Source organism: Bufo bufo, chromosome 8 (assembly GCF_905171765.1).
Source record: "Bufo bufo chromosome 8, aBufBuf1.1, whole genome shotgun sequence".
NCBI classification, from domain to species: domain Eukaryota; kingdom Metazoa; phylum Chordata; class Amphibia; order Anura; family Bufonidae; genus Bufo; species Bufo bufo.
This window is the reverse complement of record NC_053396.1, coordinates 120,753,922-120,776,698: the sequence shown is the minus strand read 5'-3', so window position 1 is coordinate 120,776,698 and position 22,777 is coordinate 120,753,922. Positions and strand designations below refer to the sequence as shown.

The 22,777-nt window shown below is 44.9% G+C and overlaps 1 protein-coding gene across 1 annotated transcript; it reads left to right on the top strand.

Moving 5' to 3' along the window:
• Positions 1-18,475: 18,475 nt before the first annotated feature.
• LOC120978089 (neuromodulin-like) lies at positions 18,476-20,095 on the top strand. Its single transcript, XM_040406321.1, has 2 exons — positions 18,476-18,731; positions 19,767-20,095. The coding sequence occupies exons 1-2, from the start codon at positions 18,515-18,517 to the stop codon at positions 20,093-20,095; spliced, it is 546 nt and encodes a 181-aa protein (XP_040262255.1). The 5' UTR covers positions 18,476-18,514.
• Positions 20,096-22,777: the final 2,682 nt, after the last annotated feature.

Below are 22,777 nucleotides of genomic sequence, written 5' to 3'. Positions count from 1 at the left end.
TTAATGGGCCTTTTTATAGAAAATGAAAACGCAACGCAGAGCAACTTTTTATAGCACAAATAAAGTGTGAATTTACGCAAAATTACACATGTGAAAATACGCATGCATAAAGTTTGAAGTGTGAACGGGTCTGCGTAATCCCATTCAAGTCTATTGGACTAAAGTTCATGCATAATTTTGAAGCAGATTTACGCACAGGTTTGCGTGTGAAAAATCTGCTGTGTGAACTTAGCCTAAGTGTACATCTCTGGCCACAGTTTAAATATACAGTCATCTATATAGATGGCTGTATTATGTATAGCCACCCCCCAAGGAGTTAACTAGTGCTGCTGGATATGTCATTCAGGAGCATGAAAAAGCTATTCACGTCTAGCTTTTCCATGCTCCTGAATGGCATATGTGTTTAAAAAAGCTAATCTATTATAAGCAGATATGCCATTGAGGAGCTTGGAAAAGATAGGTAGGCAAGAAATAGTCACCTAGCTTTTCCATGTTCCTGAATGGCATATCTGCTTATATGCATACATGTTTATAATAGCCAAGCTATTATATGCAGATCTGCCATTCAGGAGCATGGAAAAGCTAGGTGAGAAACAGTCACCTAGCTTCTCCATGCTCCTGAATGGCAGATCTGCCTTCAGGCATATCTGTTTGTAATAGTTGAACTATTATAAGCAGATATATCATTCAGGAGCATGGAAAAGCTAGGTGACAATTTCTCACCTAACTTTTCCATGCTATGCTCCTGAATGGCAAATCTGCCTTTAGGCATATCTGTTTGTAATAGCTGATCTATTATAAGCAGATATGCCATTCAGGAGCATGGACAACCTAGGTGACAAATAGTCACCTAGCTTTTCCATGCTCCTGAGTGGCAAATCTGCCTATAGGCATATCTGTTTATAATACCTGATCTATTATAAGCAGATCTACCACTCAGAAACATTGAAGAGCTAGGTGACTATTTCTCACTTAGCTTTTCCATGCTCCTGAATGGCATATCTGTTTATAATAGATCAGGCTCAGCTATTATAAAGATATATATGCCTATAAGCAGATATGCAATTCAGGAGCATGGAAAAGCTAGGTGAAAAAAATCATCACCCAGCTTTTCCATGCTCCTGAATGACATGCATAAATTATATAGTATACAGTATAATAGGTGAGGTGAGCCAATGCTGATTTACTTACCGCCTAGGAGTTGTTTTCTGGGCAGTACACTGAAGGCTGCTGAACGCGACTCACCGCTGGCAGCACCCCTGACTCCACGCAGGAAGAATTTTGAACTTCCCACGCGCAGCAGCCGTCACGGTCTTTCACTTTACTGTATGGCCTAGGCCCCAGGGGAGGAGTCTGACGTGACGACGCAGCGTGGCATGCACAGCTGACCTGTCACCTGACCTGATCTGTCAGCTGTCACTGTCCTGGTGAGTTCAGTAAAGGGCCGGCCTGGGAGATTTCTCCATGCGCGCCGGCCCTGTCATCATCTGACAGTCGGCACGGTTCAGTCCTACCAAAGGATTGCGGGGCGGCCGCCAGGCAACCTCAGCGAGGCGGCCTATGCGGGCCTAGCTCCGGTTGGCCTATGCGGGCTGCTGGGCCTATTTTCATGCAGGGGCCTGGAGCTGCAGCTCCATCCGCCCCTACGTTAATCCGGCCCTGGCACCGGGCGGCGAGGGGTGCGGCCGGGCACCCTGTATTAACGGACCTCCCCTTGGGCACCTTAAGTAAGTGATTGGCAGGTTATAAAAACCTGTTTTTTGGACAAATAGAGCCACAGTGAGGTTTAATAAGGCCAGCTTAGGATTCTTCTTATTAGTCCGGACATGAGGATATCTTTAGGTTATAGGGGTAAAATCTGATGACAGAATCCCTTTAACCACTTTTTACTTTGCTTTATGAACGCTAACTATGAGAAAAACATCTAATAAGGGACGCGGTCATGGTCGTGGTGGTGGTGTTGGTGGAGCCTCTGGTGAAGGGATAGGACGTGGCCGTTCTGCCACAGCTACACGTCCTACTGAACCTACTACCTCAGGTCCCAGTAGTCGCCAGAATCTACAGCGATATTTGGTCGGGCCTAATACCGTTCTAAGGATGGTATGGCCTGAGCAAGTACAGGTGCTAGTCAATTGGGTGGCCGACAGTGGATCACGTTCACATTATCTCCCACCCAGTCTTCTGCAGAAAGCACAGAGGTGGCGCCTGAAACCCATGTCATGTCACATTACCCTCGTGCATATCGGGGAACCTGTCTGAGTCTCAAGTCATGCAGCAGTCTCTTATGCTGTTTGAAGACTCTGCTGGCAGGGTTTCCCAAGGGCATCCACCTAGCCCTTCCCCAGGGGTGGAAGACATAGAATGCACTGACGCACAACTTCTTATGTTTCCTGATGAGGACATGGGAATACCACCTTAGCACGTCTCTGATGATGACGAAACACAGGTGCCAACTGCTGCGTCTTTCTGCAGTGTGCAGACCGAAAAGGAGGTCAGGGAGGAATTAGATGCAGGGGACGATGAGGTCCTAGACCCCACATGGAATGAAGGTCGTGCCACTGACTTTCAGAGTTTGGAGGAAGAGGCAGTGGTGAGACTGAGCCAACAGCGTAGCAAAAGCGGGAGTAGGGTGCAAAAGCAGAGCAGCCGTCGCCAAAACAGTTCGCCTGCTACTGGCCACTGTCACCAGGGACAGAGCACACCAAAAGCAGCTTCAAGGAGTTCCCTGGCATGGCACTTCTTCACACAATGTGCTGACGACAATACCCGAGTGGTTTGCATGCTGTGCCATCAGAGCCTGAAGCGAAGCTTTAACGTTCTGAACCTTAGCACAACCTGCATGACCAGGCATCTACATGCGAGACACGGGCTGCAGTGGAGTAAGCACTTTCAAAACCAAGAAAGGGATCAGGTCCCTCCTGCTACCTCTTCTGCTCCTGCCTCGGCCTCTTCCTCCGCCTCTGGAGGAACGTTGGCACCTGCCACCCAGCAAACAGAGGATGTGCCACCAACATCACCACCTCCGTCACCAAGCATCTCCACCATGTCACACGGAAGCGTTCAGCTCTCCATCTCACAAACTTTTGAGAGAAAGCGTAAATTCCCACCTAGCCACCCTCAATCCCTGGCCCTGAATGCCAGCATTTCTTAACTGCTGGCTTTGTAATGCTGTCATTCAGGCTGGTGGAGACGGACAGCTTCAAACAGCTCATGTCGCTTGCTGTCCCACAGTACGTCGTTCCCAGCTGCCACTACTTCTCCAGGAGAGCCGTGCCCCCCCTGCACAACCAAGTATTGGATAAACTCAAGTGAGCACTGTGCAACGCCATCTGTGGCAATGTCCACCTAACCACAGATACGTGGACCAGTAAGCACGGCCAGGTACGCTATATCTCCCAAACTGCACACTGGGTAAATGTAGTGGCGGCAGGGCCCCAGGCGGAGAGCTGTTTGGCGCACGTCCTTCCGCCGCCAAGGATCGCAGGGCATCATTCTTTGCCTCCTGTTGCCTCCTCTTCCTACTCGGCTCTTCTACCACCTCCTCATCCGGTCAGCGACAGACTTTCACCACCAACTTCAGCACAGCCAGGGGTAAACGTCAGCAGGCCATTCTGAAACTGATGTGTTTAGGGGACAGGCCCCACACCGCGCAGGAGTTGTGGCGGGATATAGAACTACAGACCGACGAGTGGTTGCTGCCAGTGGGCCTCAAGCCTGGCCTGGTGGTGTGCGATAATGGGCGAAATCTCGTTGCAGCTCTGGGACTAGCCAGTTTGACTCACATCCCTTGTCTGGCGCATGTGCTGAATTTGGTGGTGCAGAAATTCATTCACAACTACCCCAAAATGTCTGAGCTGCTGCATAAAGTGCGGGCCGTCTGTGCGCGCTTCCGGCATTCTCATCCTGCCGCCGCTCGGTTGTCTGCTCTACAGCATAACTTCGGCCTTCCCGCTCACCGCCTCATATGCGACGTGCCCACCAGGTGGAACTCCACCTTGCACATGCTGGAGAGGCTGTGCGAGCAGCAGCAGGCCTTAGTGGAGTTTGAGCTGCAGAACACATGGGTGAGTCGCACTGCGGAACTGCACCACTTCACCGCTAATGACTGGGCCTCCATGCAAGACCTGTGTGCCCTGTTGCGCTGTTTCGAGTACTCCACCAACATGGCCAGTGGCGATGACGCCATAATCAGCGTTACAATACCAATTCTATGTCTCCTTGAGAAAACACTTAGGGCGATGATGGAAGAGGATGTGGCCCAGGACGAGGAGGAGGAAGAGGGGTCATCTCTAACACTTTCAGGCCAGTCTTTTAGAAGTGGCTCAAAAAGAGGATTTTTGCAACAGCAGAGGCCAGGTACAAATTTGACTAGCCAGGGCCCACTACTGGAGGACGAGGAGGAGGATGGGGATGAAGCATGTTCACAGGGGGGTGGTATCCAACGCAGCTCGGGCCCATCACTGGTGCGTGGCTGGGGGGATACGGAGGACGCAGAATATACGCCTCCCACAAAGGACAGCTTGTCCTTACTTCTGGGCAGCCTGGCACACATGAGCTACTACATGCTGCAGTGCCTGCACAACGACTGCAGAGTTGCCCACATTTTAACGTGTGCTGACTACTGGGTGGCCACCCTGCTGGATCCCCGTTACAAAGACAATGTGCCGTCCTTAATTCCCTCACTGGAGCGTGATCGGAAGATGCGCGACTACAGGCGCACGCTGGTAGACGGGCTCCTGAGAGTATTCCCGACTGACGCCGGGGGACAATTGGAAGCACAAGGCGAAGGCAGGGGAGGAGGAAGAGGTCGCCAACGCAGCAGTGTCAGCGCCAGCACCTGAGAAGGCAGGGTTAGCATGGCCGACATGTGGAAAAGCTTTGTCACCTCGCCGCAACAACCGGCCCCAACTGCTGATATGGAGCGTGTTAGCAGGAGGCAGCATTTGAACAACATGGTGGAACAGTACCTGTGCACTCGCCTACACGTACTGACTGATGGTTCTGCCCCATTCAACTTCTGGGTCTCCAAATTGTCCACATGGCCAGAGCCAACGTGGACAGGCTCACGTTCATTAAAATGAACCAGGATTGGATCCCACAAGACTTGTCTGTACCTTGTGCAGAATAGACATTTATACTACCATCAAACATACATTCTTGTACTCAAGTCAAGTGCAATGATTCTTTGTTTTCTTTTTTTTTATTTGTCCCAATATTTTGGGGGCTACCTACCCCAATAAAAAAATAAAATAAAACATTGTTGGCTACCTGTTCCTCCTCCATTGCTGCCTCCACCTACAACACGACATTCACCGCCTCCTCAACCTCCGACTCCATATCCACCTCCTTCTCTGAGTTGCAGGTTAATAATTTGTAATTTTTAGTTATTTTAAGTTATTTCCCTATCCACATTTGTTTGCAGAGAAGTTGCCATGCTCTTAAGCACATTTTACTGCCTTTTACATCCCTCTAGCCTTTTCAAGGACTATTTTAGAGCCATTTTATTTAAATAAAGTGCCAAATTTAGTGCCCTAAATTGAAAAAATTCTTATTTTCAATTGTCGTGTGACATTTTACCATTTTTGTTGTATACAAACCCCTGCTGTGCCTGGGTGACAGGGGCCTAAATCTCTCAAAATCCTCTGTTCTATTGCTGGGTGACATGATCCCCCTTTTGCCGTGAATGAACCCCTGCTGTGCCTGGCTGACAGGGGCATAAATCTCTGAAAATCCTCTGTTCTATTGCTGGGTGACATGAACCCCCTTTTGCCGTGAATGAACCCCTGCTCTGCTTTGCTGACAGGGGCCTAAATCTCTCAAAATCCTCTGTTCTATTGCTGGGTGACATGAACCCCCTTTTGCTGTGAATGAACCCCTGCTCTGCATTGCTGACAGGGGCCTAAATCTCTCAAAATCCTCTGTTCTATTGCTGGGTGACATGAACCCCCTTTTGCCATGAATGAACCCCTGCTCTGCATTGCTGACAGGGGCCTAAATCTCTCAAAATCCTCTGTTCTATTGCTGGGTGACATGAACCCCATTTTGCGTGAATAAACCCATGCTGTTCCTGGGTGACAGGGGCCTAAATCTCTCAAAATCCTCTGTTCTATTGCTGGGTGACATGAACCCCCTTTTGCCGTGAATGAACCCCTGCTCTGCATTGCTGTGAGGGGCCTAAGTCTCTCAAAATACTCTGTTCTATTGCTGGGTGACATGAACCCCCTTTTGCCGTGAATGAACCCCTGCTGTGCCTGGGTGACTGTGGCCTAAATCTCTCAAAATCCTCTGTTCTATTGCTGGGTGACATGAACCCCCTTTTTCCGTGAATGAACCCCTGCTCTGCATTGCTGACCGGGGCCTAAATCTCTCAAAATCCTCTGTTCTATTGCTGGGTGACATGAACCCTCTTTTGCCGTAAATGAACCCCTGCTCTGCATTGCTGACCGGGGCCTAAATCTCTCAAAATCCTCTGTTCTATTGCTGGGTGACATGAACCCCCTTTTGCTGTGGAATGAACCCCTGCTCTGCATTGCTGACAGGGGCCTAAATCTCTCAAAATCCTCTGTTGTATTGCTGGGTGACATGATCCCCCTTTTGCCGTGAATGAACCCCTGCTGTGCCTGGGTGACAGGGGCCTAAATCTCTCAAAATCCTCTGTTCTATTGCTGGGTGACATAAACCCCCTTTTACCGTGAATGAACCCCTGCTGTGCCTGGGTGACAGGGGCCTAAATCTCTCAAAATCCTCTGTTCTATTGCTGGGTGACATGAACCCCCTTTTGCCGTGAATGAACCCCTGCTCTGCATTGCTGACCGGGGCCTAAATCTCTCAAAATCCTCTGTTCTATTGCTGGGTGACATGAACCCCCTTTTGCTGTGGAATGAACCCCTGCTCTGCATTGCTGACAGGGGCCTAAATCTCTCAAAATCCTCTGTTGTATTGCTGGGTGACATGATCCCCCTTTTGCCGTGAATGAACCCCTGCTGTGCCTGGGTGACAGGGGCCTAAATCTCTCAAAATCCTCTGTTCTATTGCTGGGTGACATAAACCCCCTTTTACCGTGAATGAACCCCTGCTGTGCCTGGGTGACAGGGGCCTAAATCTCTCAAAATCCTCTGTTCTATTGCTGGGTGACATGAACCCCCTTTTGCCGTGAATGAACCCCTGCTCTGCATTGTTGACATTGAACTAAATTTAGTGAATACATCTGTTACTGATCGGAAGATGCGCGACTACAAGCGCACGCTGATGATAGCATTCCCACCTGACAGCGGGGGCACAGTTGAAGCACAAGGCGAAGGCAGAGGAGGATGAAGAGGTCGCCAACGCAGCTGGGGCACAACCAGCACCTGAGAAGCAGGGTTAGCATGGCAAAAATGTGGAAAAGCTTTGTCAGCCTTGGAGGCGCTGACCTGCCCTGCAGCCAGTGTATAGTGTGAACGTGTGTTTAGCACGGCAGAGAGCATTATCACAGGCCGCAGCCAATGTGGACAAGCTTACGTTTATTAAAATGAACCAGGCATGGATCCCACAGGACTTGTCTGTACCTTGTGCAGAATAGACATTTATACCAGCCTCAACCATCCATTCTTGTACTCAAGTGCACTTATTCTTTGTTTTATTTTGTTATATGTCCCAATATTTTGGGGGATACCCCAATTTAAAAATAAAAAATAACACAAATCAGTGTTGGCTACCTTTTCCTCCTTCACCGCCGCTTCCACCTACACCGCCACGTCAACCTACACCGCCACATCCACCCATCCACCGCCTCCTCAACCTCCTACTCCTAGATCCAGATTGTTATTTTTAATTTTTCAGTATTTTAAGTTATTTTAAGTCATTTCCCTATCCTCATTTGTTTGCAGAACAAAAAGCACATTTGGATGCCTTTTGCAGCCCTCTAGCCCTTTTCAGGACTATTTTAGAGCCATTTTAGTGCCCAAAAGTTCGGGTCCCCATTGACTTCAATGGGGTTCGGGGTCAAGTTCGGGTCCTGAACCCGAACTTTTTTTTCAAGTTCGGCCAAACCCACCGAACCCGAACATCCAGGTGTCCGCTCAACTCTAGTCATGGGATAACCCCTTTAATAATTGCAGTATATTATATGGGCAGCCGGAAGATTGCATGTTCAAATAAAATTAAAGTAAAAAAAAAAGGAATTTCTGGCTTACAAACAGCTGATATTCCTTGATAAGGAAACAACTATACATAATTGGTAGAGATGTGAATTAGATTTGTAAGAAAATTCCCAAATGTGTTGGATTTCATCTGGAACTTTTGGGATTCATTCTGCATGAATCAATCAAAATGCTATTTGCTATACAGAACAGAAGACAGAGAAAATAAAGAGAGATCATGTGACCTCTAGCAGCGGCCTGGCGGGCTTTCCCATAATGCCTTGCATGCAGCTGTCCTTCTAGCATAGTCAGTCAATCATGAGGGTCAATAGGCGTTTCAGTCATAGCCACTATAAATTAGCCCGACCAGGAAATGTTGTTGCTTTGTGGGGATATAAATAGGAAAGATAAGACGTTATACAGATAGCAAAATACACAGTACAGATTGATGGTGAATTAGTTAATATGTTTTATAGTCAGGAACAGAGAATAGATGAATTTGCAATCAATTGATAGAAGCAAATATTGAAGAGCGAAGAGTGAGTCAGTGTCAGAATGTTAGGCAAGCATATGCAGCCATTGCTGTTAGTAATGTTACAACGCCGATATACTTCAGTCATCAGTCTGTGTCCAAATGACAGTTAAAGAAAAAAGGATTTACATTTAAATCCTGGCATTCTAGCATGCATGTCACCCATTGTTTTGCATATGTAATAATTGGTGTTCAGTGAAGCAAAGCATCCAAAGCGGAATTCAGTCCGAAATTTAGGAACACTTTGATTCTAAACTAATCAAAATTTCCTTGCGCTTCATGGTAACTAACCTGTTTTCCTAAAATGGGGGCTGCACGTGTTAGAAAGTGAGAGTAAATGTAGAAGAGACAAGCCCGGGAACGCAAGATCACCTATAATGTCATGCAGCCGGCGAACAAGTAGCCATCCCCTGTAATGTCACAGCTAGGCTGAGCCCTATAAAACCCGGATCCATCGTCAGCATTTTCCTGCTAATTAAAAGAATGTAGGACAAAATTGGAGAGGGAGAGTGAAAGGGAAGTGGAGGGAAAACGTAGGAGACTGTTGAACTACAGACTCTACTACAATTTATCGCCATGTACCAAGAGTCATAGCTAATCAGTTCTGTTAGCTGTAGAGTTACTGTGCCGTCAGTGTTATATGCAGGTCTAATTTATCGCTGTGTACATAAGTGTGCACTGCAGTATGCCAAGACTCATATCTAATCCTTTCTGTTAGCTATAGTTACTGTGCGTCCGTATTACAGGCAGGTCTAATTTATCGCAGTGTGTATAAGTGTGCACTGCAGTGCAATGTTATCCCTAAGATAACTTGCCTTTCCTCCGAAAATGTTTAGAAACTCACCTTTATAAAGATGAATCAAGCATGGATCAACCAGGACTTCCAGACACCGGTGCCTGATGCAACAGAATAGATAATTCTGCCACTAATAATCATACTGTATTGTGTGTTGGCACACTGGAATATTGTGCAAAATGGGCCGTTACTTATGGGCACGTGCTGCTGCCACTATTCTGATGCTGCCACCCACATGATGCCCCCAGCCTGTTGCCTCTGCCATTCCTACAGTGGGGTTTCTTGGCCTGTTAATATGTACTGTACTTCTTACATTTTTAAAAGGTTATGCATGACATTTGGCCTTGATAACGCACTGCTGGTGTTGTATTCTGCTATGACTTTAATTTGCTGCTGCTGCCCCCTCCCCACTCTTTCATGGGTCCACTATTGTCACTGTTACTGCCACTGCTGCTGATGCCACCCTCCCCGCTCTGTCATCGGGCCACTACTGTCACTGTTACTGCCACTGCTGCCACCCTGTCCACTCTGCCATGGGGCCACTATTGTCATTGTTACTGCCACTGCTGCCACCCTCCCCACTCTTTTACTACTTTTTATTAATAAAAAGGAGGTGATGATGAAATCAGAGGAGGGTAATGTTGGGAATAAAGAGGGAAGTCAACATATGGCCAGAACAGGAAAACCTGTTAGGGCAGATGTGCTTCTACAGTGTAGAGATTGGGAGCAGGTAACAACATAAAAGCTGTCAGATCTAGGGCAAACTGGGGTGGTGGCAGGAATGTTGCTGGTGGTGGCTTTATGTAGGCATCTCCTGTTTGGGAATTTTTCTCTACATTGACAGCCAACAAAACCATCTCGGGCAGAGAATAACACTTATCCATTCAGGCACAAATGTAGTAACTATGCCTCTCCTTCAGCACATGAAACATTGAACTGGCCAGCAATATGATCAAGTCCCTCCTCCTCCCCATTGTCATTCTACTAGCCAGGCCACATCCACAAGTAGTATATGGTAGCTGTCATCATTACCATCAACATCATTATCTACTGCTTATCATATTCAGTGTCACGTGTCGGGGGTCCCAAGGGGGACCTCCGGGACGTCAGGTGAGCAGGATACAAGGAAAACAGGCCAAGGACCACGGAACACATAACTTATTGCAAAGGAACCAAGACTTGTGACAATGACTATAACAGAAGACCTCAATGTTCTGAAATGGATCAGTGGGTGTGAACCCACTGCGCCACTGACTACCAATACTCTGGAGGGGCATAACTAAGCAGCTACCTGGTCTTCACTAGAGCCTCAGATGGTGAGGATAGGCTTGCGACATTAGGGTAGTTGCCAGGGGCTACTCCAGAGCGTAAACCGAGTCAGTGGCAGCAGGATCAGGCGACAAGGAGATACCAGACAATGTACCAACAGTACATTGAGTCCACAGACAGGCAGTCAGAACCAAACAGAGGCAGAAGCAGGTACCTGCGCTTCAAGCACAATAGAAGCAAGGCGGCCCCAGAAAGAGCTGCACAGAACTGGCAGAACAGGGACAGAAGCAGTTACCTGTGACGCAAGCAAAAGAAGCTAAGCGGCCCCAGGCAGAGCTGCACATAGATAGAGAATGGGCATTCCCCCTCCGGGGGACTCAGGAACCCTCTTCCGAAGGCGGACATGAACAGACAGGAACGGAACACCAGAAACAGTAAGGACTGCCAGACAGACAATAACAGGACTATAGATCAGATAAAGATAAGCTCTGCTAGGCTATACAGATACAGGAATATAGATCAGATGCAGATAAGCTCTGCTAGGCTTTACAGATACAAGGCAAGGTACAGGGCCAGAAGACAACAATACAGAACCAGGCAGAACACACCAAGGTGTAGATGGTAGGACCCCTTGGGTCAGCAGCAAAGGACAAAACCTGGTAAGACAAACGTAGACAGAAAGACTACACAGAGTAGAAGTGTGAAAGACCCACAAGACAAGACAGAACAGACTGACCTCAACACTCCACATTCCAAGGCAGAAAAGGCAGCCTAACGAGCACACCTGAAAGGACCGACCCACGAACCGACAAGGGAAGGTTAACCCCATCAGAACCAAACAGGGGGGTACCAAATTAGGTCTGGAGTAACCAGAAACCACAGCATACCAAGCTGCAATACAGGACGTTGCCCCTAGCAACCAGCATGCAAGGAACACTGCAGCCAGTACGCAAGAGCGCAACCAACCTGACATACACACACAGTGGTGGATTACAATAGGGACGTTCGGGTCGGCAGCCCCGGGCCCAGCACCGCTGGGGGGCCCAACACCGACCCGAACGCCCACATACTGCGGCGGGGCATGGGAGCGCATAGCTCCCTGTCCCATCGCCGATCACCGCCATAGGCTTCAGGCCGCACATATTGTGTGGGGACAGTGTGGGGAAAATTGCTATGTGGGGACAGTGTGGGGGGATTTCTATGTAGGGACAGTGTGGGGTAATTGCTATGTGGGGACAGTGTGGGGTAATTGCTATGTGGGGACAGTGTGGGGAAATTGTTATCTGGGGACAAATTACTATGTGGGGACAAATTAGTATGTGGGGGAAACTATTGTGTGGGAGCAGTGTGGGGAAAACTATTGTGTGGGGACAGTGTGGGGAAATTGCTATGTAAGGGCAAATTACTATGTGGGGGCAGTGTGGGGGAAATTACTATGTGGGGCAGTGTGGGGGAAATTACTATGTGGGGCAGTGTGGGGGAAATTACTATGTAGGGGCAGTGTGGGGGAAATTACTATGTAGGGGCAGTGTGGGGGAAATTACTATGTGGGGCAGTGTGGTGGAAATTACTATGTGGGGCAGTGTGGTGGATATTACTATGTGGGGGCAGTGTGAGGCAAATTACTATGTAGGGGAAATTACTGTGTGGGGGCAAATTACTATGGGGGATTACTATATGGGGCAGTGTGTTGGAAATTACTATATGGGGGTGTTGCTATTGGGGAGGCACTGTAGGGGCAATTCTATTATTTTTGGGGACACTATACAGGAATTATTGCCTGGAGCACAATAGAGGGTGGTATTATCACTGGGGGCACTCTAGGGGACATTATAGCTGCTGTGGACACTATAGGAACATTTGGGGTAATTTATCAAACTGGTGTAAAGCAGAACTGGCTTAGTTGCTATATTTGACAGCTCTTTTGGAAATCCAGTTCTACTTTACACCAGTTTGATAAATGACTATAATTATGTCTATTAGGGTCACAATTCTTTCAGCAGTATAGTACCTTGGACATTGGGGAGCAAAACGGGCACAGTATTGTGGGTGGCAGCAGGATGACACTGTGGGGACACCAGGATGAGGAGGTTGATGGAAAAATTTAGAAATCTAACGTGTCTGTGTTACAAACTGTAGAGACGAGATGCGGCTGAAAGAATTTGCCATGGTGATCTGGGTCAAATGGAGGAGAAGAGGAAAGAGAAGGTCTACATGACAGGAGATGTCACTGGATGTAAGAAGTATGTGGTGCTGTATTCTCCTCAATGTCTTTTTTATTATAATTATATGTATTTTAAATTTGGCGACCAAATTTTTCAGTTTAGGACCCAATTTGGGGTATTTTTTTTTAGTCTGAAGATGTCATATGGCCTAGGAAGAGACTGTGGCGCTCATGAAGCACCGCAGCCTCTTCATACAAAAAAAACCTAAACTAAAATAGAGGTAGGGGCCCAAGTTGGGTAGACAGCCCCGGGCCTATCATGCACTTAATCCGCCCCTGTACACACAGGAGACTATACAACCAAAGGGGGTACACACACAGGCAGGTTCACACTAGATACCACAGCCAGCACGCAGCCAAAAGCAACCAGCCTACTGGGAATCACCCGCAGCCAGTACAGAAAAGGTGCGCAGCCAGCCTGCACGGCAAACCACGTCAAGGTGAACCGCACCGTGACACTCAGACTACTCCTCCTCCGTTCCATTGTCAGTTATCCATACTGGAATATGTGGGCAGGAAACAACAATATAACCCAGTAATCAGCTTTTGTACCAACTGGACTCCCACCTGGCCAAGTTTCTGGTGGTGAAATTAGTGCTGTACCACTTAGTGGTTTCCACTGCCTTTAGGCAACTGACGGCACATGCTCAAGCTTAATGGAGGACATTTAGTTACTGTTTTTTTTTTAAAACAGTCACGTTGCCTTGTACTTTCACGTAACAGAGAACATGGGCCACTCCTTGGAATTGTTGTGTCACAAGGTGCGTGCCACATTTTGATGTGGGGCATCAATTACGACCAGCAACAGTATCTATCTTTCAAGGCCTACTGGGTTTGTGTGATAGTGGTGACAATTCATGGCCATAACAAGGACTGGTGCTACTGAAATCTTCATGGTTGTTAAGGTCTGGTTCTCACACCAGGCACTTATCCACCTTTTCCATGCCTTTCTCAGTAGACATTTTCTTAACCTAAACAGCAATAAGGCAGAGCATTGCTTACCCTACCCCTCTTTCTTTTCATATGTGTTAGGTGAAGGGCTGCAATGCTGTCTTACACCTGATAAGCCTAGGCATGAGAATCATCACAGCTGATAAGTTGCTGTTTTGCATTGGGCAGCGACTTTCCCACTGGATTCCTCCCCATCAACTACAAGTAGGCAACGTACTCAATGGAAGGAACATTGTGGTTGCACTGCATTTGGGAACTTAAAACATTACTCTATGGATTGCACATGTCATAAATTGGCTGCATTTTTAAACAATCTATTGTGGCATACAGAAGGTGCTGACCATGTCCTGAAAAGTATTTTCACATTTTATCCATTCTCATGTGGCTAAAAATGTCCTCCTGGATTTGTAGCAACAGAATGTTGTGTCTTTGTACTACTTGTTCTGCGATGATCTAACTCAATAGAATTCCATCTTACATAAGCTGGACCATCTTTACGAGCAGCGTAAAGCAGTTAATAATTACATCAAGCACCACAACACCACAGCAGGGATCATATGTTATTTTGAGCCTAGGCATTGGAAGTTCATCAGGAATATATTCCATCTACTCAGGACATCCAAATAAGCCACCAGACTTGTGACTAGGGGGAACAGTAGCATCAACAATTTAATCCCACTAATACTTATATTGGATCCAATGCTCATTGATGCAGCAAGGGATCTTGGAAGAAGAGTAGTCTCCATAACTTGCTTGTTGCATTATGGTTGTTGAGGACCAGCACAGATAATGTTGCATGCAGGAGTAAGAAGAGGAGGATGATGATATTGTACCTGAGGAAGTTGAGGAAGGGTTGCAGTGGAAATAGACATTGGGAGTCATTTATTATCAGATATATGCCAGGCAGGCACATCTCATTTATTAGTTTCTACGCCTGTTTTAGGCATAGAAAAAGATCTAAATATATGCCAGCAAGGGAGTTGGCGTATATTTTGACATAGTTATGTAGAGGCCAGCATGGCCACTGCCAGCGCAAAGGGGTATAAAGACCAGCGTCTAAAACACCGGTCTTAATAAATGACCACGTTGTCTTTTCACAAGAAAAGCTAGGGTACAAAACTGACACTCATTGTGGCACTCATGATGATTATGATCTCTTTGGTAGAGATGAGCGAAGTTTTGAAAAATTTGATTCAGATTATTCGCTTTAATTTCTTCAAGAAATTAATTAATTAATCACAAATCGTGATTAACCTGGTATACTCAGACCACTCTGATTAATCATATGCATCCAACTTCATAGCCCAATCTTAGTGTGAAGGCTTAGAACTTAAACTGCAGGGAGAGGGTATCACCGTGTGCATTACGTTCTAGTTCACCCATTCATAGTTAATCCGTTCTGTAGGTACGGTGCCATCAGTACTAGAGGCAGTTGTAATTTATCGCATTCTACAAGATTCATAGCTAATACCTTCTGTTAGTTGTGGAATTATTCTGTTTCCTTACAGGTCGACAAAAGCATCAGGTCGAATTTATTGCCGTGGACTTAACTGTGCAGTGCCCCAAGATTCAAGTAGTGGCCCCATGACAGAGTGGAGACGGTGGCAGCAACTGTGGCAGTAACATTGATAATAGTGGCTCCATGACAGAGTGGGGACGGTGGTGGTAGCAGCAGCAGCAGCAGTAACTGTGACAAAAGTGGCCCCATTACAGAGTGAGGAGGGGGGTCAGCAGTAGTGATGATCGAATATGCCCATATTCGAATTCGCGATATTTCGCGAATATTTCGTAAAATATTCGCGATATATTCGCAAATTCGAATATTCGTATTCGTCATCATTTAATTGCGCAAGATCATTGTTACTGGCAGGCAAAGGCAGTATTCGTACAAAATCGATTACATCATATTTACCTAGTGCAATAAAATATACCATCTACATGTTATCTGCTTTTCAATCTTTATTTACCATGTATTAAATAATCGCTAATATTGCGCATGCGCATTGCGATCAATATTAATTAGAATAACGCGACCGGCGGACATGACGTCTTTGTATGCGACGCGACGCGACGCGCAGTTGGCTGGCAGAGTTGCAGACAGTAAGAAGATGGTGCGCCGCACATTTAGCGATCGAGAGGAAAAACTGCTTATAACTGTAAGTATCAACTTTTAGTCTTGTTCTTAATGTGAATGCATATTAAAACCTTTTATAGGCGCGTATGCGAAATTATGCAAATTTTTTTTTTTTTATGTCTTGATTTTTCTGGTGATTTTTTTTTTTTGTGGCTTGGATTTTATGTATATAAAGCTGACAAGTAATTAATTACATGCATACTGTACATCCATCCACACAATAAACACCACACATATAGTTCGAAACACTATATACCACTTAACCACTTCAGCCCCCCTAGCTTAATCCCCCTTTATGACCAGACCACTTTTTAGAATTCCGCACTACGCTACTTTCACCGTTTATTGCTCCGTCATACAAATTACCACCCAAATGAATTTTACCCCCTTTTCTTCTCACTAATACAGCTTTCATTTGGTGGTGATCAATGTGGATGAAAAAATCTCTAAAAAATGTGCAAAAAAAAAAAAAAAAAGAGGGGAAAGCTGTAAAACTGCGATCGCTAAGGGACCCTTAGGCCTCATTCACACGTCCGCAATTATGTTCCGCAAAATTTTGCGGAACGGAATTGTGGATACATTCAATTCCATGGGGACAGGCTTTGTCCTGCTCAGATCCGGAATTGCGGATCCGCATTTCCGTATCCGCAAAAATGTAGAACATGTCCTAAACTTGTCCGCAATTGCGGACAAGAAAAGGCATTTTCTATATAGTTCTGGCAATGTGCGGATCCGCAAAATGCGGAAAGCACATTGCCGGTGTCCGTGTTTTGCGGATCCACATATCCACAGATCCGCAAAACACATACGTTCGTCTGAGTGAGCCTAAAGGGGGGTGATCAGTGACAAGGGGGGGTGACGGGGTGATCAGGGGGGTGACATGGGTGATCAGGGGTTAATCAGTGAGAGAGGGGGTGGGGGGGGCTCTTGTGTGGTGATTGGTGCAGATACTTTCATTTTCCTCCGGTGGTCCCAAGCAAAAGGGACCACCAGAGGAGGGTGTAGGAGCCATATCAGACGCTGTTCACAGAACAGCGTCTGATATGCGTTTTTTTTAACAATCTGCAGCCTGCCAGCGACCGATCATTGCTAGCAGGCTGCAGATTAATTTCTCCTGCGGCGATTACAGCTGCGCACCGCGCAGGCGGCCCGGCGCGTCTTCTCGCCTCTAGCGAGAGGACGCGCCGGCGCTTCCAGGAGGAAAAAACCTCCCGCCGGCAGGACGCGATTATGCGTCCGCCGGTCGGGAGGCGGTTAACCGCAAACACGGGTAATCTATAGATCCGAGTTTATATTGTCTGTCTGTCAAAATCTTTTTCGGCAGATCGCCAGTATTTGCTGGTTCATTTAGCATTACCCAGGGTGCACCACGGGGAGGCGAACCAGCTGTACACCCCATAAAGTACCATCACTTAATAGACGGGTACTATATTCTAGGCACTATATAACGCACCAATACTGGGCATGAAGCTCCTGTTCCACCACATCCCAAAGATACTCTATTGGGTTGAGATCTGGTGACTTTGGGGACCATTTTAGTTCAGTGAACTCATTGTCATGTTCAAGAAACAAATTTGAAATGATTAGAGATTTGTGACATGGTGCATTATCCTGCTGGAAGTAGCCATCAGAGGATGGGTACATGGTGGTCATGAAGGGATGGACATGGTCATAAACAATGCTCAGGTAGCCCGTGGCATTTAAACGATGCCCAATTGGCACTAAGGGGCCTAAAGTGTGCCCAGAAAACCTCCCCCACACCATTACACCACCACCAGCCTGCACAGTGGTAACAAGGCATGATGGAGACATGTTCTCATTCTGTTTACGCCAAATTCGGACTCTACCATTTGAATGTCTCCTAATCATCAGATCAGGCAACATTTTTTCTAGTCTTCAACAGTCCAGTATTGGTGACCTCATGCAAATTGTAGCCTCTTTTTCCTATTAGTAGTGGTGATGAGTGGTACCCGGTGGGGTCTTCTGCTGTTGTAGTCCATCCGCCTCAAGGTTGTGCGTGTTGTGGCTTCACAAATGCTTTGCTGCATACCTCGGCTGTAACGAGTGGTTATTTCAGACAACGTTGCTCTTCTATCAGCTTGAATCAGTCGGCCCATTCTCCTCTGACCTCTAGCATCCACAAGGCATTTTCGCCCACAGGATGGCCGCATACTGGATGTTTTTCCCTTTTCACACCATTCTTTGTAAACCCTAGAAATGGTTGTGCGTGAAAATCCCAGTAACTGAGCAGATTGTGAAATACTCAGACCGGCCCGTCTGGCACCAACAACCATGCCACGCTCAAAATTGCTTAAATCACCTTTCTTTCCCATTCTGACATTCAGTTTGGAGTTCAGGAGATTGTCTTGACCAGGACCACCCCCCTAAATGCATTGAAGCAACTGCCATGTGATTGGTGACTAGATAATTGCATTAATGAGAAATAGAACAGGTGTTCCTAACAATTCTTTAGGTGAGTGTATATTATATGCTTGTATCTTTTATCTTGCAGAGAATGGTAAAGAAGGGGTATGACCGTACCAGGCGGCATGACTCAAAAAAAGAAATAGTTCGCAGCATACAACAAATGCTGAGAGAAAAATTCGCCCGCGAGCACTCTGAAAGTGCAATAGTAAAGAGGTGGTCGGACCTAAAAAGGCGAGACCCAGAATTCGTCAGAGAAATATCTGAAAGAGTCTGCCCCGGTAAGATGCTTACTGTAACATTACACAATGTGGATGAGAAATAATGTAATGTACAGTGATGTCTAGAATTATTCATACCCTTGTCTTATTATCACATAAAGTTACGTTTAATCCAAAATACAGCTATCATATATACAAAGACGTTATTCACACTAAAATTAATTATAAGCGATGTACAAAAGGCATTATTGTGGTCCCCCTTTCCATACCAAGGAGAGAAATTCCTGTTTAATTGCAAAAAAAAAAAAAAATCTTGGTATCAACATAGGAAATAACATTAAAGTAATAGCAACATATATACAAAGAACAACTTCACATTAAACTGAAAAATTATAAATTAAACTATACCATACGCTAAGCTATAGATGAAATATAGAATGTATTTTAAGTATTATTTTTTGAAACTATTTACAAGTAATACTGGAAACCCTACCCTTACTATAAAACTAGCTAAAAGACGTTCTACTACCCTAATAATAAACGATGTACCAAAGGCATTATTTAAAAAATATATATATATATATTTCCTTGTGTACTGTTTTTTTTTGAGTAAACGTAACTAATTTCACATAAAATTATGTTATTGTATGGTCTCTGATTATTATGCTTATTGATCAGGTTTCCACCATTAATTGTCTCTTGTCAAAGTTCTAAATTTTGGTGAAGACCAAGTCCGCCCCTGAATTTTGTCCTTGTAGTTGTTAATATGTCAAAGGATAGACCTTTCTATCCCCCTTTCCATACCAAGGAGATAATTTCCCTGTTAATTGCAATAAAAAAGCTTCTGGGTATCGACATAGGGATTCCCTGTCAAAAAATACATAACTCCAGGGAGGCTGATAATTTTAACAAGGTTAACATGGCTAACCCAAGAGACATAGATGTCTCTCCAATCATCAACATTTGACTTAATATTAAAGGACTTTAATAAAAAAAAATTAAAAATCAACCGCATAAGATACAGATTAATGGTTAAATTGTTTAGTTATATTCGTTGATTTTCCTGTCTAAATCATTAACAATGTGTAATTACAGGCCAGCCTGTTCCAACAGTGCGCTCAACACCTGCGCACCGGGATATCCACGTGGTGGAGGTCTCTGAGGAGGAGGAAGAGGAGGCAGGCCCCCCCACCGCGATGGAGACGAGCGACACTGCTCCCCCAGATGTCGCCGAACATGTGGAGGTGGAGGTGGAGGAGGAAGGCGGTCCCTCTCAACCCCACACCTCACCGGCTGCCGCAATACCTCCGGCCGAGGTGACCGAGGAGGAGGAGGAGCAAGAGGTGGCCGCACAGTCAGAGGAGGAGGAGGAGCTTGTGACCACCCCACAGCAGGAGGGTAAATATCTACAAAAATCTTTATAAAAATAACTAACAAACCTAATTCAACTTAATTATACTATCAAAGGTAGTTTTGTAATCTTGGTTAGAATTTTTAAAGTAAAAAGTAAGGGTGGGGTTTGAGCAAGGAATGATGGGTGAATGATAAGGGACAGAGCGGCTAGTTTTAACTGGTCTCCCTGTGTCCCTGAGCCAACACCCTGCTGGGTAATGAATGGCAAAGGAAAACAGGGTAGGGAAAAAGGAACAGAAAACCAATACATATTACAGTACACATTTAAACAAATAAAAAAAAGCCTTGATGGCGGTCAGGACACACAAAATGGAATTAAAGTGTAGCCAGAGTCCAGGTACACACACTAAACAGTCAATAATATTAATGTAATAGCAACATATATACAAACAACAACTTAACAGTAAACTGAAAAATTATAAGGTAAACTCTACTAAACTCTAAACAATTCATGAAATATATAAATTTTTAAACTATTGTTTTATCAACTATTTACAAGTAATACTGGAAACGCTAGCCATATTACAAAACTATATGTTAACATACGTACAAAGACTTCATTCACAATAAGCCTAAATAAAATTATTTTAACACTAATCTAGTCTCAAAAATCTTCAAAATATATAATTCTATTGAACACTATATAAAAATCTATTTACAAGTTAAAATGGAAACACTAGCCATACCATATAACTAAATGCTATCTTACATACCTAGACTATATTAACACTAACCCTAGTAATCATTTAAACGCTAATAAACAAAATAAATTAATATAAATTATTTAATTTTTTAACATAAAGTATACTTAAAATATTTACAATTAACAAAAAAGGAAATACTAGCCATACTACAAAAATAATTGATATAATATATACAAATACACTGTTCACACTAACCGTAATCACTAATTTAACCGAATAAAAGTATAACCTAATAAAAATATATATATATAATCTTTTGGAATAAATCATATTTCATACATTTAAACAGTTAACTATTAACACTAACAATACTACAAAACTGAATTCCATCAATGCCTACAACTGTGACTGATTATCTCTATTTTTATCTTTCACCATAGGGATAAAAAATCTAATTAAAAAAATAAAAGGGGTCATAAAAGACCAAAAAAAAAAAAGCGAGGCTTTCCGCCTCCAAATGCAAGAATTGGAGAAGAGGCACCGGCTCCTGGAGAGGCAGAACCAGCGGGATCTGCGCGAGGTCCTGGACCAATTGGAACAATTAAAGAAGCACCGTTAGCTTCTTTGTTTTATTCATTTTATATGTTGGGGCTGGGAGGGGATTGTTATTTTGTTTTATATATATATATTTTTAATTAAAAAACAAAAAAAAAATCAGATAGAGCATAGTCTGATTAAAATATTTTTTTGATTCCAAATTCAAAGTTTCTGTTCTTTTGTTAAAGTATGTACTATATAACTTTGAATTAAGCAAGATTTAGTCCAGTTTGTGAATTATGCAGAGTCCAGTCAGAAAGTGTAATGTCATATATATATTAACAGTGCAGTATAATGCCTACACATAACTTAATCAGGACATTGCAGCTAATCAATTTTATTAGGTATACTTAAAGCAATACAAATTACCTAAATTTAATCCAAAAAAACAAAATGTAAGATAACGGTGTCGTGTAAGGCCCACACAGATAAATACACTAGTTGAGGACAGCAGCAGTGTAAAATAACGGTGTAGTGTGAGGCCTCACGGATTACATACACTAGTGGAGGACAGCAGCATTGTAAGATAACGGTGTAGTGTGAGGCCTCACGGATTACATACACTAGTTGAGGACAGCAGCAGTGTAAGATAACGGTGTAGTGTGAGGCCTCACGGATTACATACACTAGTGGAGGACAGCAGCAGTGTAAGATAACGGTGTAGTGTGAGGCCTCACGGATTACATACACTAGTGGAGGACAGCAGCATTGTAAGATAACGGTGTAGTGTGAGGCCTCACGGATTACATACACTAGTTGAGGACAGCAGCAGTGTAAGATAACGGTGTAGTGTGAGGCCTCACGGATTACATACACTAGTGGAGGACAGCAGCAGTGTAAGATAACGGTGTAGTGTGAGGCCTCACGGATTACATACACTAGTTGAGGACAGAAGCAGTGTAAGATAACGGTGTAGTGTGAGGCCTCAAGGATTACATACACTAGTGGAGGACAGCAGCATTGTAAGATAACGGTGTAGTGTGAGGCCTCACGGATTACATACACTAGTGGAGGACAGCAGCAGTGTAAGATAACAGTGTAGTGTGAGGCCTCACGGATTACATACACTAGTTGAGGACAGAAGCAGTGTAAGATAACGGTGTAGTGTGAGGCCTCACGGATTACATACACTAGTGGAGGACAGCAGCAGTGTAAGATAACGGTGTAGTGTGAGGCCTCACGGATTACATACACTAGTGGAGGACAGCAGCAGTGTAAGATAACAGTGTAGTGTGAGGCCTCACGGATTACATACACTAGTTGAGGACAGAAGCAGTGTAAGATAACGGTGTAGTGTGAGGCCTCACGGATTACATACACTAGTTGATGACAGCAGCAGTATAAGATAACGTTTTAGTGTAAGGCCTCACGGATTACATACACTAGTGGAGGACAGCAGCAGTGTAAGATAATGTTTTAGTGTAAGGCCTCACGGATTACATACACTAGTTG